This window comes from Somniosus microcephalus, chromosome 1 (genome assembly GCF_052327205.1).
Source record: "Somniosus microcephalus isolate GS21.2 chromosome 1, FLI_Smic_1.0, whole genome shotgun sequence".
Taxonomy (NCBI): domain Eukaryota; kingdom Metazoa; phylum Chordata; class Chondrichthyes; order Squaliformes; family Somniosidae; genus Somniosus; species Somniosus microcephalus.
Genome location: NC_140987.1, coordinates 421,808,824 through 421,836,052, shown reverse-complemented (window position 1 = coordinate 421,836,052; position 27,229 = coordinate 421,808,824). Strand labels below are relative to the sequence as shown.

Genomic DNA, 27,229 nt, shown 5'->3' with positions numbered 1-27,229 from the left:
TGATGCCCTTACTAGTCAGAAATCTATCGACTTCTGTTTTGAATATACCCAATGACTGAGCCTCCACAGCCCTTTGGGGTAGAGAATTCCAAAAATTCACCACCCTCTGTGTGAAGAAATTTCTTCTCATCTCAGTCCTGAATGGCCAACCCTTTATCCTGAGGCTCTCTCAACTTACGCAGAATGATGGGAACCAGGCAAGAGTTTCATACCTCATTCAGTAGTCGAATATTGTACTACCCTGCAATAAGAATTTTGTACTTCATTCCACTAGAAGAATTTTGGCTGTAGAATTTTTTTTTTTTTTTTGCTAATCTCTACAGTTGAACTGTGGCTCCTGTTTTTGGTATCTGCTGTAGAATAGCAAACTGACTGACTTATGCTTTCCAGTCTCCTATGTGGAGTAGGGCATACAAATGGAAGGCATGTTTTCCTAAACAGCCACTAAAACATGAACTTTACTGTCTGGTTTTATTCCCCACAAATATGGAGTAGTCCATCCCAAAACCAGACCGCTGATTATGCGACTGAATTTGTGGCACAAAACCACCAATAATCTAGCATTATAGTGTCTGTCTCGCCCTGATCACAAGGAGGGCTGGTGTGGAAAATGAGAAATGTTGCATCAGTGCTGTGAGTGTGCTGGAGGGTCAGGGGCTTTGCTGGGGGCAGACCAGAAAAACTTTACCTTTTGTATCAATCCAGTGTCCTATCGTAATAGTGGACACTGAAAAATGGTGAAATGTTTCCTTTGTGGGGCACCAATAATAGCTTTCACCCTCACCTTCACCGATTTTAAATTGTTAGTCAAAGAATAAATGAATACTAGTCAGTTTGTGAGGGGCAGCACTTTGTGATGCTAATGCAGTAAGTTATTCTGAAATAGGAAAAATAGCAATTGGACATGGGTAGAGTGAATAATCCATCATCTAATCTGTTCATGTCAATACATTTTGTGTTTGCATGCCACGTAATCAATGCTACACAAGTGTAATGTGTTTTTGTAAGTTTTATACGGGGATTTCTTTCCCTCCCCATTTCTCTCTGCCCCCCCCCCCCCCCTTTCCTCAAAGCATTAAATCCATGCTGGGTACAATTCCCACAGGTGCCGTGTGGCTATTAGTCACGTACGAGCCTTGACTGGCGTGTTGGCAGCTATTTGACTGATGAAAAACATTTCTGGTGAACTTGATTTTGCCCTTACTTGATGTTCACTTCCAGCAGAATGGGGAGCAAGAGCCTGGGATAAACCTTCCCTAACCCAGGGATGCTGAAACTTGGCTGAGATTAGCAAATTTAGCACAAGCTTCGGCTGGAACCTGGGACCATCCTGGTCTGCATGGTTCAGGTACACACTGGATAAACTCACTACGCTGTTGAGAGATAATGTATACATGGTTATATCATGTGAGCAAGTGGTGAACTGTCAAATGGATTGATTATTAACTGTTAGCATTGTTCCCATGTGGTGCACCCTTGAACATTTTAATATTTTGTTAAGGCACTAATATTGAGGTAGGCTCATTTTTATCTTGAATATTTTACCCTGGAGCTTGTCCAACTGCATCTTAAAACGGCATTATATGTTTTTTTTAATTCTATGCCCTCCTCTTCTCCCTCTCCCTCAACCACCACCACTGCCTTCCTGTCTAATTGCCCCATATTCTGAAATCTGGTGCTGTGATTGCTTCAGCCAAACCAATGCCATCAAGATTTGGGTTGCTAACATTGCTGGCTGCAACTTGTGTTCCAATGACCTGACCTCCTTTAGACTAGTGCATTTAGGAGATAATAATGGGAGTGTTTGCACGTTGGCATGTGCAGTGAAAAGATCTGTTGATCAACGAGATGCTATCGCAAACACTTTTGTTTATGAATCTGGGCGGAGTTTAACCACAGGGTTTAAGTTCATTGGATACATTCAGCTGGTTAATAATTGACCAAATGATCAAACAGGCAGAGTTGGGCTGCTCGGCTGAAAACAAAATACATGTTTCTATGACGCTGATTTGCAGCCTGGCATTGGGACCCGAGTTCAGCTGCACTCCTTTAATGCTTCAATCCTTAGTTGCTAATCTTTTTTTCCTGACCCTTATTTCTAAACATCCTCTTTTTTTTGTCTTTTGCAAAACCTGTTAATTGGACAATTATCCCCAAATTTGCCATTACACAGAACCCATTCAACTCCAATTTCCAGTGAATACATTTAAGCATTTCAAAGTCTTACTAAAGCAAAATGCTGCGGATGCTGGAAATCTGAAATCAAAACAGAAAATGCTGGAAATACTCAGCAGGTCAGGCAGCATCTGTGGAGAGAGAAACAGAGTTAACGTTTCAGGTCGATGACCTTTCGAATGGTCATCGACCTGAAACGTTGGGCCAGATTTTCAGTGTGCCGTGAGGCGGGCTTTCAGGCGTGCGGGGGGGCAAAAATCCCGAATTCAGGGGTCCCGACACCATCCCGCCCAAAACCCACCTCCACGTAAGTTTCAAAGGAGGCGGGTACCTGCCCCACACTGGGACCCGCCGACCCAAGGCGGGAAGGGATTAGCGCCAATTAACTGCCTGTTAACAGGTAGTTAACAGGCAGTTTTTAGCCTAATCCCTATTTTGAGGGGTGTCGTGTGGGATTCCCGACGACTCCAAACCACGCCAGGTTAGAGCAGGCAGGCCGTCGGGTTGAAGGACTTGGAAGGGTCGTGATGTCTGTGTTCAGGTGAGTGATGAGTGCAAAGGTAAGTGTGTTTGGTGTGTCTAAAATGTGTAAAGAAGTTTTACTTACCTGTACTTTCCTTAACAGCCTTTCTTCCTCTAGGCATCGGGAGTCCATCACTCAGCCAGAACTCAGCTTTCAGTGTCGGTGAGAGTTCTAACTGAGTCTGCGTAGAAGGACTCAGGTTAGAAGTCAGACTGTCAGTGTTTGACAGCTTCAAGCAGCTGTGAAACACTGAGATGAAATTTCAGTCTGTTACATCACCTGTTGCCGGGTGGCCCTTAATTGGCTTGCTGAGCCCGCTGGGCGGGCTCAACAAGGTCAATCAAGGGAAAATCGCGTCGATTGGCTGGACGTCGATGGAGGCGGGACTAAAACCCGAAAGTTGTAGTCTTGCCTGTTGTGTATGTACCTTTAAGAGAAGAACTGATTCTATACTGCAGTACCGGCAGTGACCACCCCTGTATATAAAGCCATAGCAGGCTTCTGTATTTCAGTCTTGAGTTCCCCTCTGTTCAGTAAATACCTGTTTTATTGTTCTCCTGCAGTCCGAGTATTATTGATACCCGGACACTACATTGGTGACGGGCAGGTTCGAACTCACCTGCAGTACTGCATCACCTCACGGGGATCTTTTCCCTGAAGAGAAGCTTCTTGGAGGTCGAAGTCAGAACGGCGGGCGTCGACCGCGGGCAACCGCCCAGGGATCCATTGGAGAGTTGCAGGGGAGGCTGTGGAGAGCTGGGCCTGGCTCCCCAGTCGAGGTGTTCCAGCAAGTCGTGCTGGTAGCAGGTAGTGCGTTGACCCTTCCGGACTGCGGCGGGCTCGGGCTCGATCGAGCGGCTCTGCAAAGGGGCCGTGCAGCGTCGTCGGGAGGAAAAGAGAGAGCGAGGGTGGCGCGCACAGGGCGCGGTCGATGCTCAAGAACCGGGCAGCGTGGAGAGGATAGAACGAAGGGAAGGAAAAGTGATACGCGCCGAAGCCATGGGTCGCCGCCATTACCCTGTAGAACGCTAGGAGCAGCAAGGAGAAGGAAAAGCGCGGGAGGCGCCATTTTATTCCATTGGGGAAGAAGGAAAAGCGTGGGAGGTGCCATTTTATTCCATTGGGGAAGAAGAAAAAGCGCGGGAGGCGCCACTTTAAATCACCCAAGATGCCGAAGGGTGGCAGTGTCACTGCTTTCGACAACGAGGTAGAAGACTGGACCACGTATGTGGAAAGAATTTAAGTGTACTGCGAGGCAAATGAGGTGGCCGATGGAAAGAAGGCATTATTAAATTTGATGGGTGCGAAAACGTATGGCCTATTGCGGAATATAATTACCCCAGCTAAACCAATGGAGAAAAGTTTTGAAGAGATTGTTAATATCTTACAGGAACACCTAAACCCTACACCGCTGCTGATAGCAGAAAGATTCAAGTTCCATAAAAGACACCAGCACAAAGATGAGAACAATGTTGACTATCTTACGGAACTACGCAAGTTATCGAAGCACTGCCAGTTCGGAGCAGGACTGGCAGACACCTTATGGGATAAGTTTGTCTGCGGGCTCCAGAGTGAAGGAACCCAGAAACGACTACTTTCGGAAAAGGACCTGACGCTAGAACAGGCTTTCAGCATGGCAGTACCCTACGAAGCAGCAGCACGGGGAGCTGTGGAAATACAACAGAAACCACAAGAATACAGCGCTAACGAAATGGCGTATGGAGCAGAAAAGTGCTATCGCTGCGGCAGAACAACCCATGACCAGAAGGACTGCTGGTTTAAGGACAAAGTATGCAGGCAATGTGGGAAAATGGGACATATAGCAAGAGTCTGCAGGTCGGGAAAGAAAACCAACACTACAAGAACTATTAAGGAAAAGTACAGGAAAGTAAAGAAATTGACAGACAGTAGTTCGGAAGATCAGGAGAGTGATAAGGACTCCGGGAGCAGGAGACTAAGTTGTCTAAAGTTACACAACATGATCACAAAGGAGGATCACCGAACCATTTGGGTCACCCTCATGATAGCAGGGTCCCCAGTAAAGATGGAAGTGGACACAGGATCAGCCCTAACTGTCATGAATCGACGAGACTGAGCAGCTATTCTCACACATACCCTTGAAGGACACGTCCATTGTATTGAAGACATACACGGGGCAAAAAGTCTACCCCGAGGAAAAATAAGGGTGCCAGTTGAATACAATGGCAAGGAAACACAGAAACTGTATCTATATATACTACCAGATGGAGGACCACCATTATTGGGACGTGAATGGATCCGAAAAATACAATTGGATTGGCATTCCATTCAGGCGCTAACTGTGACTGATAAAAAGGATGATGATGTCACACCTGGACGACTGTCAAAAATTCTAACTGACGCGAAAGAGGTGTTCTAACAAGGACTTGGGACTCTAAAAGGAGCAACGGCAATGATAAAAATCGAAGATAACGCAAACCCAAAATTTTTTAAGGCCAGACCAGTACCTTACGCGATCCGCCCAGCCGTTGAAGCAGGTCTGGAGCGTTCGGGTGTGCTGTCCAAGGTGGACTGGAGCGAGTGGGCCACACCCATCGTTCCTGTAATGAAGAAATGATTGAGCAGCACGCCTGGGGAACCGAAGAAGGTTCGCATCTGTGGGGACTTCAAGGTAACTGTGAACCCAGTCCTGCACACAGTACAATATCCACTTCCACGGATAGAAGATATTTTCGCCTCACTATCTGGAGGGAAACGCTTTACGAAGATTGATCTGGCCCAAGCGTATCTACAAATGGAGGTGGAAGAAGCATCTAGGAAATACCTCACGATAAACACTCACCAAGGCCTTTACCAGTACAGGTAGACTATCCTTTATCCGAAAACCTCGGGACCAGCCGTGTTTCGGTTTTAGGAAAATTTCGGATTTCGGAAGGTGCGTGAAAACACTTCGGTTTTCAGAGGTAATTCGGTTTTCGGGAGTGCGGATAAAGGATACACTATCCCTTATCCGAAAGGGTGGGATAAATAACGACTATAAATACTGTAGTTACAGGGATAAATACTGTAGTACAGTTTATTTGTAAGGAAAACATTCAGTAAAACTTCAAACATGTACAGGTACAAACTAAGTTAAATACCTGTACATAAACATGCAATAAAGGTACATTACATCTGGCTTGAGGATCTTGGAGAAGATGGTACATCAGTGTTGTCATCATTGTCATCAGGTTGGAGTTGGACATCTGAAGATGGGCCAGGAACAGGATTCTCAAGTGATGAAGCATGACTACGACAGACGGCCTTTTTAAAGACTTCTTCCAGTGTCATCTGTCTCATTAACATTGGTTTCTGTCTAAGCAGTCTCTCTTTAATTGAGTAAACTTGCATAATCTCTTGCTCACTGATAAATGCACGTTTTTCAAGGCCAGCAATTAACTGATCACACATTGTCACCATATCGTCTATGGGGATTTTTTCACCTGTGTTCACAATGTCATCATCATCATCACTACTGTCCTCATGCTTGTCTTTATTTAACACCATTTCAGCAATTTCCCCATCACTCAATGAATTCACAACAGGTGCATCATTGTCAATGTTCAGCACTTCTTCGACATCAGCTTCCTCTAACGTATTTACACTTTCGGATGATAAACCTTTGGCGTAAGTGAGGAGGTTTGATATCATCATCTTCTCCTGACTGACAGGAAATCCTTCAAACTCGTCATCTGCAGGTCCATCTTCATGAAACATCGTTGAAGGCCAAAGTCTGTGCCAAGCATTTGTTAATGTTGGTTTGTCAACATCGTTCCAAGCATTAGCAACTGCATAAATGGCATCCTTAACATTGAATTCTTTCAGGAAGCTTTGGATTCCTTCGCCTCTGTTGATTGCATCAAGCATAGAGTTCAAAAAAACGTCTTTATACTTGCTCTTCATGGAGCGTAAAATTCCTTGGTCACAAGGCTGTATTAAAGATGTCACATTAGGGGGAAAGTTAATGCCGAAAACATAACTTTTCACAAGAAGTTCAGGAGGGGGATGTGCGGAGCAGTTGTCCAGGAACAATAAAATTTTGCAGTTTTCTTCCAGTCCAACTTGCCTGCAATGAGCTCGTGTCGCTGGTACGAAGTGGTTATTGAACCAGTGAGAGAATATTCCTCTGGTTACCCATGCTTTCCTGCTCGCATAATAATGAACAGGTAAATTGCATACACCTTTCAAACATCTCGGATGTTGGCTTTTTCCAATCACTACCAACTTTAACTTGTGTGTGCCTGCAGCATTGGCACACCCAAGAACAGTCAACCTGTCCTTAGCATCCTTAAAACCTGCTGGTGCACTCTCATCAGCCGTTGCTAATGTTTTTCTAGGAACGTAGCGCCAGAACAGAGCTGTTTCACCAGCATTGTAAATTTGTTCAGGACCGAGGTTTTCATCCGATATTATTTTTGCAAACTCATCTATGTAATTTTCAGCTGCTTCATGATCAGCAGAAGCTTTTTCACCACAGATTTTCAGATATTTTATACCATGACGCTTCTTAAATTTATGCAGCCAACCTTCTGAATATTCACACTCAACTTCAATGTTCAGTTCTTCATGGTATATTCTAGCTTGCTTCATGACCATCAAACCAGTCAGTGGCACACGTTCACCTCTGCGTTGTCAAATCCACTCAATCAGCACACAGTCAAGATCTTCATTTTTTGCCCTATGCAATGTTTTCCTAATTTTCATTAGTTTATGGTCATCACTGTCAGTGTAAAATTTCAACAACTTGTCTTTCTGTTTCTTTAAGTCATATACGGTGGTACTTCCCACACCATATTCTTCAGTAAGATGTCGCACAGACACACCACGATCAAGCTTCTGCAATAACTCCACTTTCTGCGATATCGATAATGAGTGATGCTTCCTTCTCTGCTTCTCACTGTTACCCATTGGGGTATCTGCAGCTCTTTTTAGCATTTTCACAAATTGTTAAAAGCCAGCAAATATCTGAGAGCAGCAAATATCACACAGAGCAGCATAACACCTGCGTGGGTCAAGCATCGGCAGCGTCGGGTCATGCTTTGCGCCACTTTCGGCTTTCAGAGGTTTTCTGGTTTCGGATGTGCGGATAAAGGCTGGTACACTATCTCTTATCCGAAATGGGGTGGGGGTCGGCGGGGGTGGGGTACGGCTCGGGGGTCGGGGTCAGCGGGGGTCGTGGTCGTGCGCATTTTGGTTTTCAGAAGTCATGCTTTGTTCCACTTTCGGCTTTCAGAGGTTTTCTGGTTTCGGATGTGCGGATAAAGGCTGGTACACTTACGCTGAGCGATTTCGGTTTTCAGAAGTGCGGAAAAATGCTACACTATCCCTTATCCGGCTAGGCCTGTAAGTCGTGCGCCACTCTGGTCATGTGCGCACGACTTACGCTGACCGAAAAAACCTTCGGTTTTTAGAGGGTTTCGGTTTTCAGAAGTCTGGATAAAGGGTAGTCTACCTGTACAATTGACTGGTATTCGGGGTGGCATCAGCCCCAGCTATTTGGCAGAGGGCGATGAAACTAGTCCTGCAAGGGATCCCGGGGACCCAGTGTTATTTGGACGACATCCTGGTTACGGGCGAAAATGACAGTGAACACCTTGCCAACCTGGAGCAGGTGCTCACGAGATTACAGGAATATGGGCTACGAGCCAACCGCCCCAAATGCGAGTTCTTCAGGAGACAAATCTCGTATTGTGACCACATGATTGATGAGGAAGGGTTGCATAAGTCGCCGGACAAGATTGAGGCTGTAGTCAAGGCTCCAGCACCGGAAAATGTGTCGCAACTGAGGTCGTTCATCGGGTTGGTGAGCTACTACCATAAGTTCTTGCTGAATTTATCTACAATTCTGCACCCACTGAACGCCCTACTGCAAACTGGAGTAACATGGAAATGGAGTGATGAGTGTAAGCGTGCCTTTCAGAAATGTAAATGCCTAATCACTTCAAAAGAAGTATTGGCCCACTACAATCCAACACTACCGATTCGGTTAGCATGTGATGCGTCTCCCTATGGCATCGGAGCGGTGCTGTCACGCAAATTCCCTGACGGTTCAGAGAGGCCAATAGCCTTTGCGTCGCGCTCGTTAACCTCAGCCGAGCGTAACTACGCCCAGATTGACGGGGAGGCCCTCAGCCTGGTGTGGGGGGTGAAGAAGTTCAATCACTATCTGCACGGGCAGAAATTCACCCTACTGACTGATCATCAGCCCCTGGTCTCCATTTTTAACCCAAAGAAGGGCGTTCCGGTGATGACGGCACAACGGCTGCAAAGATGGTCACTTTTTCTAGGGGCACATCAGAACGACATAGAGTACAAGGGTACGAAACGGCATGGAAACGCTGATGGGCTGTCGCGCCTACCATTGCCTACGGTAGAGGAAGCACCTGCAGTGGACCCTGTTGAGATATTCCATGCGACCGTAGTCGAATGTCTGCCTGTTACAAACTCAAGTATAGAGAAGGAAACCCGAAATGACCTGACACACACACTGGTCTATGATTTGACAGTGAAGGGATGGCTAGCACATGGCAACTCACTGTTGCCAGCATTCTCGCCAAGGAGAGAACAGCTGTCAGTGTGCCGGGGGACCTTGATGTGTGGATCCCGAGTGGTAATTCCACCTAAGTTGAGAGACAGAGTGCTCAATGAGCTTCATGAGGGTCATCTGGGAGGGGTAAAAATGATGAGCCTAGCCAGGGCGTTTGTGTGGTGGCCGGGAATCGATAAAGAAATCGAGGATATGACCAAGAGATGCACAGGATGCCAGAAAGTCCAAAACGCTCCACCACAGGCCCCGCTACATCCATGGGAGTGGCCCTCATCTCCATGGCAACGGGTACACATTCATTTTGCTGGTCCATTTATGGACTCAATGTTCCTAATCGCTGTGGACGCCCATTCGAAATGGCCAGAGGTCATCAAAATGTCCTCCACCACCACGGAGAAAACTATTGCAGTCCTACGGACCATCTTCGCCAGGAATGGCTTGCCAGAACAGATTTGCTCCGACAATGGGCCACAGTTTGTGTCAGAGGATTTCTGGAGGTTTCTGAGGAATAATGGGGTGAAGCATTACACATCTGCCCCATATCATCCAGCCACAAATGGATTGGCTGAGAGGTTTGTTCAGACCTTTAAAAAGGCCATAAAGGCAATGCATAATGACGACATACCACTACAACACAAGGTGGGTAATTTCTTGTTTGCTTACCGGAATGCGACACATGCAGTCACCAACCAAGCTCCAGCCATAATGTTCTTCAACCGAAGGCTAAGCTGTCGCCTGGATTTGTTCAAACCAAACATAAGACGATGTTGAGGATAAGCAATTCCAGCACATAAATTAGAAGCCAACCAGGAGCTTCACGATAGGGCAACCAGTCTTGGCCCGCGACTACCGAACAGAAAAATGGCAGCCAGGAACGATATGCACACAGCAGGGACCACTAATGTACACAGTGGACGTTGGAGAGAGCATCGTGAGACGCCATGCTGACCAGATTCTAGAGTCACAGGAACAAGCCAAACCCATACCATGAGCAGGTGCACCTGGTAATCAACCTGAAGTACAGATTGCGTCTACCTCAGAAGCAGTGGTATTGGAAGCTGACGAACCAACCAATGACAATGAGCCAGAATCAACTCCGCCGCAAGAACAGGATACTCGAGAAAGGCGCTATCCAGTCAAGATCAGGAAGCCTCCTCAAAGACTGAACTTATAAATGATTATTTCAGTTGATGTGTATATAGTACAGAGAAAATTGTAATTGTAATTAGTTATTATTTAGTTGTTAAATGAATGTTATGTACTGTTTATCTAAAAGGGGAGGAATTGTTGTGTATGTACCTTTTTTAAGGTAAGAACTGATTCTATACTGCAGTACCGGCAGTGACCACCCCTGTATAAGAAGCCATAGCAGGCTTCTGTATTTCAGTCTTGAGTTCCCCTCTGTTGAGTAAATACCTGTTTTATTGTTCTCCTGCAGTCCGAGTATTATTGACACCCGGACACTACACCGCCTCCTTCCCGGCAGCTTAATGAAAATCCAGCCTGTTAACACTGTTTGTTTCTCTTTTCACAGATGCTGCCTGACCCGCTGAGTATTTCCAGCATTTTCTGTTTTTATTTCATAATCTTACTATTTTGAAATATCACTTTTCTTACAATACATTCATAGTCCACCTGAACCTTTACACTTGGTTATTGGGTTTGTCGGCATCCTGGCACTTCAGAGCTACTTTTATTTGATTTGCAAAAGGGGCAGATCAACTCTTGTAGATTTTTACTCTTTTAAAAATGTTCTTTTGCTATCAACTGAGCCCTCCCCCTCTCAGGGGTTCTGATACTACGTTTGTTGATGCATTCACAATAATAACGGAGTGTGATTGCCCTCTCAGACCATATAATCTGTCTATCCTACAATTTCCACATCTCTAAATATATATTTTTTGCCTTTTATTGCTGTACGCGCCTGTCTGCATGCTATTTGTTCCAGTAAGGTACGAAACTTTAGTCTTCAAAAAGAGTTGTGAGGTATTCAAAATGTAACATTAGTAGCAGTGCATCTTTAGACATAGTGACAAAAGAATTAGGATCTTTTTATATCATGGGGTGGGGCTGAACGCAACTCCTTTTCAACTGATCTCAAAGCGATGGAGATTTTCTTTTAATTGTGCCTTCACCGGTGGAAAATACCACAAGGAGAGTTTGAACGGAACAGTTCAACCTGGAATTGCCAACGGCTTCCTCTCCTGCTGAGGCTGATGACTAGCTCAGCCCCAACACGATTGAGTGAGTAGTTTATCGCGTTTCACCTGAATGACAGCCAGTTTCGAGCAGCTTTTATTGTGCTGCACACATTCTATAGGCAAAAAGCATGGTCTGCAGCAATTACTGAGACACTTGACAGCGTTGTCACCAGGTTTATTTAGACTAACTAATGCCAATACACTACAGGACAAGTCACACATAAACCAATAGGCTTGCAGTCATAGCACAATCTCTTAAGCCACATTTTATGTATAACAGGAGTGCCACTGGTGGCAGATACATAGTGCTCTGTCAGTGTGCTGCACTTCACGATATAAACGGTTCGACATTTGAAGATTCACCAGCATTGTTAATCCATGAAAACGCAGATCTACCAAAACGTGGGTCTCTGAATGTGCCGTCATTTTAAAAGAGCTGGAATCAGTAAACACAGGGAAGAGGGTTCTTTCCATTTATGTTTCATTAAGCGATTGCTTCTCTCTGTGACACAATAGACTCCAGTGTAACCAGCATCTGGTTCAAAAGTAAAAGGGGGAGAGCAGAGCAAAGTAGCTACTCTGCCCAAATAGGAACAAATGGGAAATGGGCAGCGTAAAAGTGCCTTTCATTCGTTACCTCAAATAGCTCCTGCTACCACAATCAATACTTCACCCTCGTGCTGTACTATACAGCTCAAAATGGCTTCTCTAGACTCAACCCACATTTGGAAGGACAAAAACTATATTTTTATTGCTAGGTGTCTCTTGCTGTACAATTAGACATAACACAGAAATTTAACACCGCCGTTTTGCCTGACTGAAATCTTTGTGACTGCACGTGTGTCAGTAAAGGCCTGTCAGTAACTTATCAGCCAGGAATTTCCTGTTGAGTGGGGTAGACTGGGGTAGGAAAAAGGCAGGGACCATGTACATTGGATCCTCACCTATTTTTTTTTTAAGGCTGTCCAACTTTTCGTTATCACCTCCGACAGATTACAGAATCGCCTGACCAAAAAAAGGACTGTCTTAATAAAATAGGTGGTAATGACAGCTGAATTTCCCAATATTATCATTATCATTTCAATAATGATGGGTGTAACTGAAACTGCAATACAACAGTGTTCCAGTGTTGCCAAGGGCTAAATGCAGAAGTAAATTTAAATTGAAATAGCAGTTACTTTAAGTCAGAGAGCCATATGCCATGTAATATTTTTACAAGCTACTGCAGGAATTTGAGAGGAACATTGGAGGTAGCTTGACATTGGCATTTAGGAATGCTGCCAGGAATTCATTCAGGGCATACATCTCCTACTGTTGTGGGCTGACTATGAGCTAGTTACATGTATTGATCACCCGTAGCACTGAAACAATGAACCTGAATGATATTGCGGTCTAAAGCCAATATTTTAAATCACAATTACCCTTCCCATCTAAAGTCTTGCAAAGTCACGTTTAAATAGAATACAGAAATCCTTCATTTTGTCCCAAGCATAATGTGGTTTTTGAGTAGGAAGTGGTGGAGGTAACACATTGAGAACTCGGGGTAGTGACAACACACTGGGGACTCGGGGCAGAGAGAGATGTCAGCAACAGCAAACAACACATTATTTGGTTATTTATCTCATTGCTGTTGGTCGGACCTTGCTGTGTGCCATCTTGCTGCCATGTTTCCCTAATTACAACAGTGACTTCATTGGCTGTAAAGTGGTTTTGAATGTCCTTAGGTCATCAAAGGTGCTACATAAATACAAGTTCTTCCTTTTTATCTGACGATCTGAGCTCCATCGATTGGAAATACACATTATTCACACACCGCTTTGCATTACCATAGACTACGAAAGACTGTTTCGTCCAATAATATAGTCACTTTTCAAGCTGTGCAAGATAAGTCATTCTAAAGAGTATTTTAACCCTTGAACCCAATTCAATTTTCATTGTTTTAAGTTTTGTATTTCTTGCGCTTTATTGCTTCTGTGTAAATAAATCTATTGGTGACAGTCTGTATCAGTTAGTCTGGCAGTGTGGTGTAAGTATTGAGAGCATGGTGGACATTCATGGTCTTAATAAAAGGGTAATCCTGAGTTTGCTATCACTGACATTGAGAGTATAAGTGCACAGCTTCTGGTTCACAGGAGACTCTGTCTGCTTACATAAACTGCTCTTTGGCTGTGGATATAGGGGAAAGTGTTGGAAGAAAGCTTTGACTATCACAGTACAGTCAATGCTTGTTCTCAACCATACTCCTTAGTGTGCTCCATGATCCAAGACCCCAGTGAACTGGCAATACCTCTTCTCACTGAATCCCTCTGTAGGTATGAAGACCTAAGGACACCCAAAAGCACTTTACGGCCAATGAAGTCACTGTTATAATTAGGGAAACATGGCAGCAAAACGGCACACAGCAAGGTCCGACCAACGGCAATGAGATAAGTTACCAAATAATTTTTTGTTTGCTGCTGCTGACATCTCTCTCTGCCCCGACTCCCCAGTGTGTTGTCACTACCCCGAGTTCTCAATGTGTTACCTCCGCCACTTCCTACTCAAAAACCACTATGTTTGGGACAAAATGAAGGATTTCTGTATTCTATTTAAACGTGACTTTGCAAGACTTTAGATGAGAAGGGTAATTGTGATTTTAAATATTGGCTTTAGACCGCAATATCATTCAGGTTCATTGTTTCAGTGCTACGGGTGATCAATACATGTAACTAGCTCATAGTCGGCCCACAACAGTAGGAGATGTATGTCCTGAATGAATTCCCGGCAGCATTCCTAAATGTCAATGTCAAGCTACCTCAAATCTTCCCCTCAAATTCCTGCAGTAGCTTGTAAAAATATTACATGGCATATGGCTCTCTGATTTAAAGTAACTGCTATTTCAATTTCAATTTACTTCTGCATTTAGCCCGTGGCAACATTGGAACGCTGTTGTATTGCAGTTTCAGTTACACCCATCATTATTGAAATGATAATATTGGGAAATTCAGCTGTCATTACCACCTATTTTATTAAGACAGTCCTTTTTTTGGTCAGGCGATTCTGTAATCTGTCGGAGGTGATAACAAAAAGTTGGACAGCCTTAAAAAAAAAAAAAAAATTAAATAAATAAATAAATAAAAAAAATAGGTGAGGAGTCAATGTACATGGTCCCTGCCTTTTTCCTACCCCAGTCTACCCCACTCAACAGGAAATTCCTGGCTGATAAGTTACTGACAGGCCTTTACTGACACACGTGCAGTCACAAAGATTTCAGTCCGGCACAACGGCGGTGTTAAATTTCTGTGTTATGTCTAATTGTACAGCAAGAGACACCTAGCAATAAAAATATAGTTTTTGTCCTTCCAAATGTGGGTTGAGTCTAGAGAAGCCATTTTGAGCTGTATAGTACAGCACGAGGGTGAAGTATTGATTGTGGTAGCAGGAGCTATTTGAGGTAACGAATGAAAGGCACTTTTACGCTGCCCATTTCCCATTTGTTCCTATTTGGGCAGAGTAGCTACTTTGCTCTCCCCCTTTTACTTTTGAGCCAGATGCTGGTTACACTGGAGTCTATTGTGTCACAGAGAGAAGCAATTGCTTAATGAAACATAAATGGAAAGAACCCTCTTCCCTGTGTTTACTGATTCCAGCTCTTTTAAAATGACGGCACATTCAGAGACCCACGTTTTGGTAGATCTGCGTTTTCATGGATTAACAATGCTGGTGAATCTTCAAATGTCGAACCGTTTATATCGTGAAGTGCAGCACACTGACAGAGCACTATGTATCTGCCACCAGTGGCACTCCTGTTATACATAAAATGTGGCTTAAGAGATTGTGCTATGACTGCAAGCCTATTGGTTTATGTGTGACTTGTCCTGTAGTGTATTGGCATCAGTTAGTCTAAATAAACCTGGTGACAACACTGTCAAGTGTCTCAGTAATTGCTGCAGACCATGCTTTTTGCCTATAGAATGTGTGCAGCACAATAAAAGCTGCTCGAAACTGGCTGTCATTCAAGTGAAACGCGATAAACTACTCACTCAATCGTGTTGGGGCTGAGCTAGTCATCAGCCTCAGCAGGAGAGGAAGCCGTTGGCAATTCCAGGTTGAACTGTTCCGTTCAAACTCTCCTTGTGGTATTTTCCACCGGTGAAGGCACAATTAAAAGAAAATCTCCATCGCTTTGAGATCAGTTGAAAAGGAGTTGCGTTCAGCCCCACCCCATGATATAAAAAGATCCTAATTCTTTTGTCACTATGTCTAAAGATACACCGCTACTAATGTTACATTTTGAATTCCTCACAACTCTTTTTGAAGACTAAAGTTTCGTACCTTACTGGAACAAATAACATCCACAGGCAGGCTCATGCAGCAATAAAAGGCAAAAAATATGTAGAGATGTGGAAATTGTAGGATCGACAGATTATGTAGTTTGAGAGGGCAATCACACTTCGTTATTATTGTGAATGCAACAACAAACGTAGTATCAGAACCCCTGAGAGAGGGAGGGCTCAGCTGATAGCAAAAGAACCTTTTGTACCTTTTTTTTAAATGAGGAAAAATCTACAAGAGTTGATCTGCCCCTTTCCCAATCAAATAATCTGCCCCATACTGTACAGCATAGATATTGAATCCCTAATTTTGTTAACGGGTAGGTTATTGTCAACACTGGCTCAAAACCTCTATTTCCCGTGTTCCAAAAAGCACATGTTGGTTTGAACCTTGTGACTAACTGAAAAATTCACTGCAGCGTCTGCCAAATTATAAACCAACTCTCTTGATCCTTAATCAGCTTAGCTTCACTCTTATTAATAATTCTCCCATTGATTTAGGTCTCTTTAATGGTGAATGCTATTGAATTTCTATTTAGTAAAAGGCCAATCTGATTGGCACAAGGGAAAGTTGGTGTGGGCTTATGTTTTTGAAAAGTTTACCTATGATGATTAGTAATTTACATCAGGAGATCAAATGAGTTGTGCAGAGTCCATGATGGGGCAGATTGGACAGCGTCTCTAAGGAGTGAGATCAGTGGAGTCAATAGACAATTTTACATTCAACACTTTCTTGTGCTCTTCCCCTTGTCATGTCACTATAACTGTTAGGAAGTGCCAAGTTGGCTCAGTAGTTAGGAGGTCATGAACTTGACCACATGATCAGTGCAGTGCTGAAGGAGTGCTTTATTGTCGGAAGTGCCATTTTTTGGATGAGCTGTTGACCTGAGGCTCTGCCTGATTAGGTTCTATATCCCAGGGCACTAATCAAAAACCGTGGGCGTTCTCTTGATGTCTAATATTTATCCCTCGGCCGACACTAAAAATAGATTGGTCATTATCCCATTGCTTTTTGTCGGACTTTGTGCACAAATTGGCTGTCATATTTGCCTAAAAAAATGACAAAGGTAATGAATTGGCTGTGAAACACTTTGGGACACCCTGAGGATGTGAAGGCGCTATATCAATGCAAAATCTTGGAGCATATGTTTCCAAATTGGGATCGGGGAGGTCCTGACGAAGGGTTTTGACCTGAAATGTTGACTCTCTTTCTCTCTCATAGAAACATAGAAGATAGGAGTAGGCCATTCGGCCCTTCGAGCCTGCTCCACCATTCAACGAGATCATGGCTGATCATCCAAACCCTAGCACCCGGTCCCTACACCGACAGCCATCCCACCCAAGCCCTATCCCCATAACCCCACGTATTTAATCCCCCCTAACACTAAGAGTCAATTTTTATCATGGCCAATCAACCTAACCCGCACATCTTTGGACTGTGGGAGGAAACCGGAGCACCCGGAGAAAACCCACGCAAACACGGGGGAGAATGTGCAAACTCCACACAATCACCCGAGGCCAGATTTGAACCCGGGTCCCTGGCGCTGTGAGGCAACAGTGCTAACCACTATGCCACCGTGCCTGGTCTGCTGAGTTTTTCCAGCATTTTCTGTTGTTATTTCGGGGCGGTCATCCTATTTCTGCCTGTCTGGTGCTGGGCATACCCTACGCTGCCAGCACAGTGTCCTGAGAATTGTGTATACTGTATTTTGATTACATTTGACACTAATAATACACATTTTTAGCAATGCAAGTGCTGTTTTCCTTTGGGTTTCAGACACTGTCTTTTGGAAGTTAGAATGGAGAGGGGAGGGGGAGGAAGAGACTCGGAGTGCATCAGTATTGGCAGGGTTGCCTGAAATGCATCACTATTGGCAGAAGGTCCCTGGAGTGTGTCAGTATTTTCCAGGGGTGGGGGTCCTTGGGAATGTGTTGTTGGTATATGCAGGTGCCCCACCACAGAAAAATGTTTTCAAAAGTAGTGGCTGAGAGGCAGTTAAAATTTGATTTTCAAATTTTGCATGTGACAAAATAGTTTTTTGATTGTAACATAGTCTTGTGGTATAGCTATAATAATTTCTCTCTCAATACAGTGATGAGCTTTTGATTTTCTTAGGTGCCCTGGTCTGAAGAAATACAGAGATAAGATTGAAAACAAGAGACTGTCTAGCTTCAAGAGAAATCAAGACACTGCACCAGATGATGCAACAACTGCAGCAGAGGGTTCCGCAGCAGCTGTTGTTTCACTCCAAACAGTCGAGCCTGGACTTGTTAACCCTGCTTTTGAAGAAGATCATGAAGAAGATGGTAAGAAGCTGCCTAGTCTCCATAAAATTGTAAACAACTTCACTTGCAGAAAGTTGTGTTTGTGTTTAAACAAAATGGCACGTCCTCGATTGGCGACCAGTAGTGGCCCATTTTTCTCTTGCTTTCAAAAGTTTTTTAACCTCTATTTTACCCCTGGGTTACATGCCCCTTCCTTTCAGATTCCGTCTGTCGTATTCGTGAGCTGCCAGATGGAAGATTTAAGTAATTAAATCCAGGCTTCACTGTCCAGACTGGAAAACCATCCGTCAAACCCAAACTAGCGGCCTGTGATTTTAAATATGGCAAAGATCACCTTTTAAAATTGACTTTAAAATTATTAACTAAAATGTAATAAATATCCAGGAATAATTTGAATGGCCTAATCTGATCTCTGGGTTTAGATGTGGTTAAAATCTGCATGAGTTTCATTGTTGTAATTAGTGGCATCACCTGGATCCCTCTGTCTCGTTGTGCATCCTATTGTATATAATTAGTAGATCCAATCTCGTGTCCCTCTCCAACTTTGAATTGTCATCTCCTGAATTAATTAAATTATATTTGCCATCAGTGGGACAGGGAAGCCACTAAATGAATGGATTGGAATTGGCAAATTAATAAAGTAACTCCCAGTAAATAAAATCAGGTGTGGGTGGCTGCAAAATAATTAAATAAATGGCAGGTCATGAAATAGAAATTGGGCTTCAGGGGACCAGCTAATTTGTTAACTAGATAAGCTGTGGATCAGGAAATACAATCAGGCTTTGGGACGTGTGGGCCAGTGAAGTAATTAATGAAGTAGCCCATGATTCAGGAACTGAGATTTGGGTGGGGGGGAAGTGCGGGCCAGTGAACAAATTAATGAAATGACCAGCAGCTCGGGAAATAAAATCAGGCGACAGGGACATAATTTGCAGCTGAAATTAGCCTGTCCTCTTTGGCCTCACTCTATCGCTACTGCTTGCATCCACCGAACGAACAAACTCACCCGTGACCCCTGCTTCCCCCTCCCCCCCCGTGTCGTGTCCTCCTTTTTCTTTCCCCTCCCCTTTCCCCCCCCTCCCCCATGTCCTCCATATCCATTCACTGGCCATCTTCAAGCTACAGGCTGTATTCCCTTCCCCCAACTACCTACCTATTAATTGCCACCCACTAACTAGACTTTTCTATTCTATTCCCAATACTGACTGACTACCCCTTCGTTGCACACTTGCCCACTTACACACAAACAAATTCCTCACAGTGCTCACCGATTATTGACTACCACAAGCTCCCCAAATACTTACTACCCACAGTGCTCCCTACCCCTCCACTACTCACTGTACCTCTTGACCCCTGAACTACTCTGTGCTATTGCTGTGAGGCAATTGGAGTAGTATAAGGTGTAGTATTTTCATGCTCACTGAGATGACACTAGGACACAGCACTATATTCTGGATGGAATTTTCCACAACACTGCAGTAACCACATTTGCACCAAAATCAGGTCTTCAACTTTCCAACCAAACATGTCCACCATTATGTTTCTCGGCTATGCAGCTGCTATCATGGTTACTAGTGACTACAAATAAGTATCTTTTAGGCCTATGCACTATTACTGATTGTGGGTTCCTTGAAAACTGGACTGTCTTTACTTTTTTGAAAGATGTTTAAAGCTTGATTGGATTGTGGACAGACCTGACAGGAATTCACGAGAGTTTCCTAATTCCAGCCACACCTTGAGAAAGGAAAAATTGGAGCATGAGTCACTGCTGTCTGGTTTTAGAGTGGGACAGGTAGAAGTCTGAGATCAGCTTATAGATTATCCTTTAGGCTACACAATAGTATGTGACGTGGGAAGGGAACATATCATTTATCTGGCCAGCCTCAATTGTAGAAATATTTACTACATTACAACAGTGACTACACTTCAAAAGTACTTAATTGACTGTGAAGTACTTTTGGGACGTCCTGAGGTCGTGAAAGGCGCTATATAAATGCAAGTCTTTTCTTCTTCTTTATACATGACATAGCTGGCCACAAGCTATCCTCTGTATACTCACCTTTCAATATCCTGCATCTAGACTGCGGCTGTAAAGCTAACAAGTCAAAGTAGCTGAAAACAGACTCAATGTTATTGAGGGGAGTGACTGCAGTTAGTTGCTGGTCTTTCACCTCTGGGACCTAAGTTCACCTTCAGTGCAAGCTGATGGGGTGGAAGCCCCCATCGCTGGTTGTAAAGGTCCTATGTGAAATGAGGTTGGGTAAATTGAGCCTGGTTCCTTGCGGCTATAGGCTTCCAGCACAAACTGCTTCCAATTTGGTGCTATGTTGGAGGGCTGATATGGAAAACGCCACGCGGTAAGAGTATGGGGTACTCTTCTGAGGTTCAGGCTAAGGTACGTTATGTAGAATAGAACACTATTTTAATCTTCATCTAACTGGGCTGGACATCACCTAGGAGTGCGTTCTTGTTGTTGACATTGGATGTCTTAATAGTCATTTCCTACTGTCAACATCATTCAGCTGGTGAGCACAAAATGTTATCAAAATTTAAAATGCACACAATCTAATCACCATAATAAACAACAGCCTGCTTATCTATATGTTTTAGTCCATCTTATCCTAATTCATCTTGTTGGTCGTCTCCATCATTGTAAACCATACGAACAATTGGGGAATCATTTAAATTTTAATTGCCGGGTGGGAAAAGGGCTTTCGATTCACTCTTGCCTGTTTTTTGCCCCTTCATTACCCCCTTGATGTCCAAGGCTCAGACAAGAAAAATGGGGAATTTAATGAGTTTACACTTTGTAACTTCTTCACAAATGTAAAAATATTAAAGTGCCCACAGATCTCAAATTGCAGGTGTGTTAACATTTACAAAGTTTGAAATTCTATAGATAGACGGGCTTAAAACTTCTTAACAGTTTTATGGAACGTAAGCTGAATTAAAAATTGTTGCTTCGAGCAGGACTTTCCACATCATTGCTGAGAATATAAGGAGGACAACTTGTACAAAGCAAGCCATTGCCAGGTATTTGCTTGCATCAGGATGACCCAGATGGAGGTTTAGCTAGCTCAAACATACTGAGAGGGTAACGTTTGCGAAAGGCAAACACTAGTGATTTAGCATAAATGTGGCAAACCCATAACACGTGAGAATCGGAGCCACAAGTTTGGAATGTTTTTGGAATGAGAGTAATCCCATATTCTTCAAGGCGTCATTCTCCTCCCACCTCTTTAGGTAGCGATGTGTTTTGACAAAAGAACCTTATGCAAGATGTAGGTTTAAAAGTGGGCGTTTTACTCAACATCTAATCTATGGTATACCTGATCTGGGAGCACCTGTGAGTAATACTGGGTGTCAAAAAATTGAAAACATTTCATAGCAATGACATCCCTTGGATCTTAGCTGATCCAAGAAAAAATAAATCCACTGCAGTGGGGCACTTTGATACTCTTGTCCTGCTCTATGAAGTAGTAGGGTGTTACCTGTAATTCCTGCACACTGAGTTCATGGTGTTAATCCTGGCAACAGAGAGAAAGTACAAAGGGGAGGCTAGTGAAAGTAGTACAGTAACAGATGATGCACCTTTATTGTCACCATCACTGTTGAAGCCTCTCAAGCTCCACACTACTCTGTGGATTCCCATACAGCCTGCAGTGTGAGCTGTGTTCTTTCTGTTGTTTCTGCGACTGCCAGTGCCACTGAAGTGAGTGCGCACTACCTGTATGGGCAATATATCCTTGGCCATTTGTTAAAAATGCTCAAAGTATTTTCTTCATTCTGTCAACAGAGTTATTCCATAAAACAAAATACTGCAGAGTTTTGGAAATCTGAACAAAAGCAGAACATGCTGGAAACACTCGACAGGTCAAGCAGCATGTTCTACTCTTGTTGAAGGGTTATACCTGAAATGTGAACTTTTTTTTCCCCCTTTGTTCACAGATGTTTCCAGCATTTTCTGTTTTTGTTTCGGACTCATTTCCATATGTGATTTGCCATTTGATGTCCCCGTCTATCATCTTTGCAATATCCAATACTTTCGAAAGCAGAACATTTCTAAACTGAGAAACTTAGTTCTTGTTCGATTGTTTAAATTCCATACCTCACCGCTAAAAAGTAACCGTGATAGTGCAGAGGATTGGGAACAGGATAACTTGTCCACTCTCCTGTGTGTGCTTGTGCGTGTGTGTTTGTATCAGCAAGGAAGAAACCTAAACATTTGTGAATGAAATAAAATGTTCTAGACATAGTGCACTATTTGCATAAATCTATCTACTTGGGCCTAACTGCATAGAATCCTGTGAGGAAGATGAGCTTAATATATACAGTGAACATAGCTAAAACAAAGGGGAATCATTTCCTTTCTGTTATGGATATGTTGCTGCAAAATGCTATAGCCTGCAGGGACCGCAGTGCTAGCCTAGATTAAATTTAGTGTATTGCCATCAGTACTTAATAGGAAACATTACACTTCAACTAATATGCTTTAATGTTATACCAAAAAGCTGTATATGTAGTAACTTTAATTTATTGCATCAAATTACTCTTCCCGCCAGCAGCTCGACCTGTCGTCACTGGTATGTCACCCTACTATTATAAGCTCGCAATGCTCTCTGATACAAATCAAGTCTGGAAAAGCTATGTGGCTCATTGGTAGCACTCTCGCCTGAGTCAGAAGGTTCAAGTCCCATTCCAGAAACTTGAGCACAAAATCTAGGCTGACATTCTAGTGCAGTACTGAGGGAGTGCTGCAGTGTCAGAGGTTCGATCTGTCAGGATGAGATGTTAAACTAAAGCCCTCTTGGGTGGACGTAAAAGATCCCATGTCACTATTTCGAAGGAGAGTTCTCCCTGCTGTCATGGCTATCCCTCAACCAACATCACGTTTATAAAAAAAAACATTACCTGGTCATTGTCGCAATGTTGTTTGTGGGAGCTTGCTGTATGTAAATTGGCTGCTGCGTTTCCTCCATTCCAACAGTGACTACACTTCAAAAAGTACTTTCATTGTCTGTTGCGCGCTTTGGGGCACCCTGAGGACGTGAAAGACACTATATAGGTGCAAGTTTGTCTTTTCATTTTTACTTCTGGATGTTTTTGCACCTCCAGTGGATTTATTTCACACCCACCGTTACACTTTACTAAAATACTCGTGGCAACAATGGATCAATTTAATGGGTGGTTAATTTTAGCTTGATCTGCCAGATAGACTGAAACTGATGTGGGTTTTCTTTTTGTTGCAGACTTGCCTCGATTGTCCAGCCTTTTAGCAGAAACTACTGTTGTTGAACTTCATCGCATGGATCCTCAGGAGGAGCTGGGAATTCAAATAGTTGGCGGTAAAGATACACCACTGTGTAACATTGTGATTCAGGAGATTCTTCGTGACAGCATTGTTGCTAGAAATGGAAAGCTTGCACCTGGAGACCATATAACAGAGGTAACTGGCTAGCCGCCAATAGTGCTGTTTATGAATCTGATAAGATGCACAGCGTAACTTGTAAAGCCTCAGGTGTCATCCCTTTTTAATTATTGACGGAGACTAAGGTTGTTTGTGTCATATTAGATTTTAGAGTGTGAAGCGCTTTCAAAAAAGCATCTGCTCAGGGAGGAAAGTGGGCGGTGCAGTGGGTCGGCAGGCTTTCATTTCGCTGCTGGGATGTGGTTCAAGGGCAGCACAGATTAATGGGATAAAAGACTCCTCTTTCTGATGGCTGTGAAGGCCCTGTGTGAGATGTGTTTAAACAGCCTCCGCCTCCTTCCTTGTGGCTACCGGCCCAAAGGACAATACGACCCATAATTGGGTAGAAGTGCCAATTTTGCTCAGAAATCATGAGGTTGGCTGTCATGGGGAAAGGTGAAGTGTACAGTCGGAGTTGTTCTTCTGAGGCTGGGGGTGGGAAATATTGTTGCTTGTAGAGCATCTGGCTGCGATATACTTGAGCTACAAGTGTTGGATACTGAAACAGGATGACCAAAGTGTGAGAATTGTTGACCTCACTCACATGATTGCAAAAATATAAATTGCAAAGAAAACCAGTCTGATTACATCTTATGTTCGCGAATCAATCTGTATCTGTGCAAAGACAAATGTCCGATTCCTGCTGGCTGTGATTGAAACAATTGATGTGTTGATGCAGCGCTCCCTGCATTGAAGTGTTGGCCTCAATTTATATGCTCACATCTTGGAGTGGGGCTTCAACCTGCAATTTTCTAAGTTAGTAGATAATGCTCCCACTGAGCCACGGTGACATTAACATTATGGAAACTAATGGGCCTTTCAGTTTGTTTCGTCAAGCATTCCGAGCTTATGTCGCTGGATGGCAAATGTTCTTCAGCCCATTTGGTCTCCTCCTTCCAGAATAATAACCCTACTATCTTCCCAAAACAGCATCCAGCTGTTTTTAAATGAGTCCAGTGTCCTGGTCCCAGTTATATTGCTGGTACCCATTCCAGCTGTTTAACCTCTGTATAGAGAAATACTTCCTGACATCATCTGTCCTAAATTTCCCTTTATACCTAGATCTGTGCCATTTTTTTATAGCACACTTTGGTACAAAGTGAAGCTCACTCAGTCCGAATAATGAACCTTCTTCCAAACCCCTCAAGCACCAACTCCACCTGTATTAATTCTTCCACTTTCAATATCAACGGTTTGTACTAATACCATGGGCTGTTTTGTATGTACTATATTATTAATGAGACTTTTATCATTTGGTTGTCTAAGATTAATGTCTCTTCCAGCGGGAGTGCTCCTCCAGGCCCCACAAAGGACGCTTTAGGCCTCCGCTGCCTGGGCGCCTTCCCCCTCTTCCTAAACGAAACCCCTCCCTGTGATTTGCCCGAGTGCCATCGACCATTCCTTCGGTCCCAGTCGGCGGTATCGCTGCCTCCTGCTGCCCAAAGTTATGCTCCTGCCAGCTGCCCCTTCCCCACCTGTTACAAGCTGCCAGCTAACCAGGGACAAGCAGATGAGGTTTGGGAGTTAAAATCGCTGAGGTTGAAGGGTTTTGCTGCTCACTTCCCGATACGGGTACAATAATGTTACTAACTCTTCGGTCAGGCATACTGAATGCGTGCAATCTGGTTCTTAATCATATCCTGTTCCTCGCAGGTGAATGGTGTAAATATCACCAGTGTCCTACATAGCTATGCCATCGGCATACTGCGGCAGCCCAGCTCTCTATCGCGGCTCACAGTGCTCCAAGAAAGAGGCTTTGCCATTCGAGGATCTTCACAAGAAAGGAGCAGCAGCAACAACACACACAAGCAGACTCTGCATGTAACCTTGCATAAAAGAGACCGAAGCGAGCCGCTAGGCATTAAACTAATTCGGAAGGCGGATGAGCCTGGAGTGTTTATTCTGGATCTTCTGGCCGGTGGCTTGGCTGCTCGGGATGGAAAGCTGCGCAATAATGATAAAGTGCTTATGATTAATCAGCAGGACCTCAAAAATGGAACCCCAGAGATTGCAGCACAAATAATCCAGGTACTTTCAGGGAGGATGTATCTTCCTAAAAATTCTTCTGTTCTTAACTCGGAATAGGCCATTTAAGACCAAACAAGTTCATTCCTTTTAACTTTTATCATATTCCTTGATATTTGCTTTCTCTCTCTCCTTTTTTCCTCCTCCCCCCCCCCCACCAACCCCCACCTCAGAAGCAAATCCAATTTCCTCTTGAAACCATTTATACTGTTAAATTTAACGGCCTTCGCTGGTAACTTATTCCACTAGATTATTGGACTTCTCCTACTCCCAATTTCCTAATTTTTAAGTGTGTCCCCTGATACTTGAGTTCCACTAAACCAGTGTGTTTTTTTGGGCTAACTTTTTGTCGGTGGCTACAAGCCAAAGCAGTCCCTTACTCGAGGGTCACTCCCAGGCACACACCAAAACATTGCAGAGTGGCGGGATCGGATGTGAATCTGAATTCACCGTTCCCAACATGGTGAAATTCTGATTTCAAACCTGTTTTCCTGAGGAGTTGCTGAATGCAGACCAGGCACTTCCCCCAAAGGGGAGGAAAATAACCCACAGGATTGATCATCATTCCATTAAAGCAATAGGCCTAGTAGTTTTAATAATTATACAGGCCTGTCCATGTCGTATGTAGCAGTAAATCAGATTTCAGTGGAGGTGAAAACCTTGGAATTGTTTAAAAGCAGGTGGATGCTGCTGTGATTGGGGGGAATGGGTGTTAGATGGCCTTTCTAGATGAACTAGGCTGTATCTATCTTGTGATCAATGCTATGTTCTGAATACAAATAGGCAACAAATCTTGTAATAGGGATAAAACATCTGTCAGTGGCTGATGGAATTTTGTTCAATTAGCCATGTCCACCCTAGATACCCAGCATGAACCCATTCAATTGAGCAGAGGTGGTACTCTCGGGCTGACATTATCCTGTGAATGACATGGTCGTCTTGCTGCAAATGTATTTCAACCTAAAAGTCGAAAAAAAATTCTGATTCAATTGTGTGTGAAATAAATGAACCAATTGCTGTTCATCACTCTAGTCCAGTGAGGGAAATGTTAACTTTGCGATCCAGAGATGCTCTGATCAACAAAGCCCTGAAATAATCGAGGAAGCTGGATCGAGTAACAGCAGCCCACCACGTCATCGCAATAAATCACTGCAGCATCACTGCCGCCGGCGCTCTCACTACCAAAAGGTAAGAAGTACAGTACAGGAATGTTGTAACGGTGAATGACTGCCACTTGTGTGGGCTTTCCACCAAGGAGTTCTGTACCCACTCCACTGACAGTTGAAAGACCAAACAAAGCAAGTGTTCTGACAACAGCTAACCTAGTACAGAGGAGAATTTCCTTATTTTCAGAATGTAGGAATTTTTGGAGAATCACCTGAGATTTAGAATGGGTGGGAGAGTGTGAGAATTATTGAACTGCAGATTAATCCCCGATTTTGCAGTCTGAAGAGGAATCTGAAACTGTGGTAATTTAATCCTGGTTTAATATATATAATATTTTCTCAATTAGGCCTGTATTTTTGTTTATATTAAAAACAATAGTATAACACTGAACCTCCATTGCTCCTGTCAAAATGGAAATTGGTGAATAAACCTGGTCTTGTGTATATTTTATATCAATGCCTTAGGCATGAAAATGAAGACAAGTAGAGTACAAAAATTAAATTGAAT

The 27,229-nt window shown here is 43.5% G+C and overlaps 1 protein-coding gene across 2 annotated transcripts in view; it reads left to right on the top strand.

Annotated features, from left to right (window-relative positions):
- lnx2b (ligand of numb-protein X 2b) overlaps positions 1–27,229 on the top strand; it is an 84,322-nt gene that overhangs the window by 40,331 nt on the left and 16,762 nt on the right. For both annotated transcript variants that reach the window (XM_085999556.1, XM_085999563.1), the window contains exons 3-6: positions 17,894–18,084; positions 23,313–23,509; positions 25,184–25,558; positions 26,588–26,743. In XM_085999556.1, coding sequence (XP_085855682.1) covers positions 17,894–18,084; positions 23,313–23,509; positions 25,184–25,558; positions 26,588–26,743 — 919 coding nt within the window. The remainder of the gene's footprint in view (positions 1–17,893; positions 18,085–23,312; positions 23,510–25,183; positions 25,559–26,587; positions 26,744–27,229) is intronic.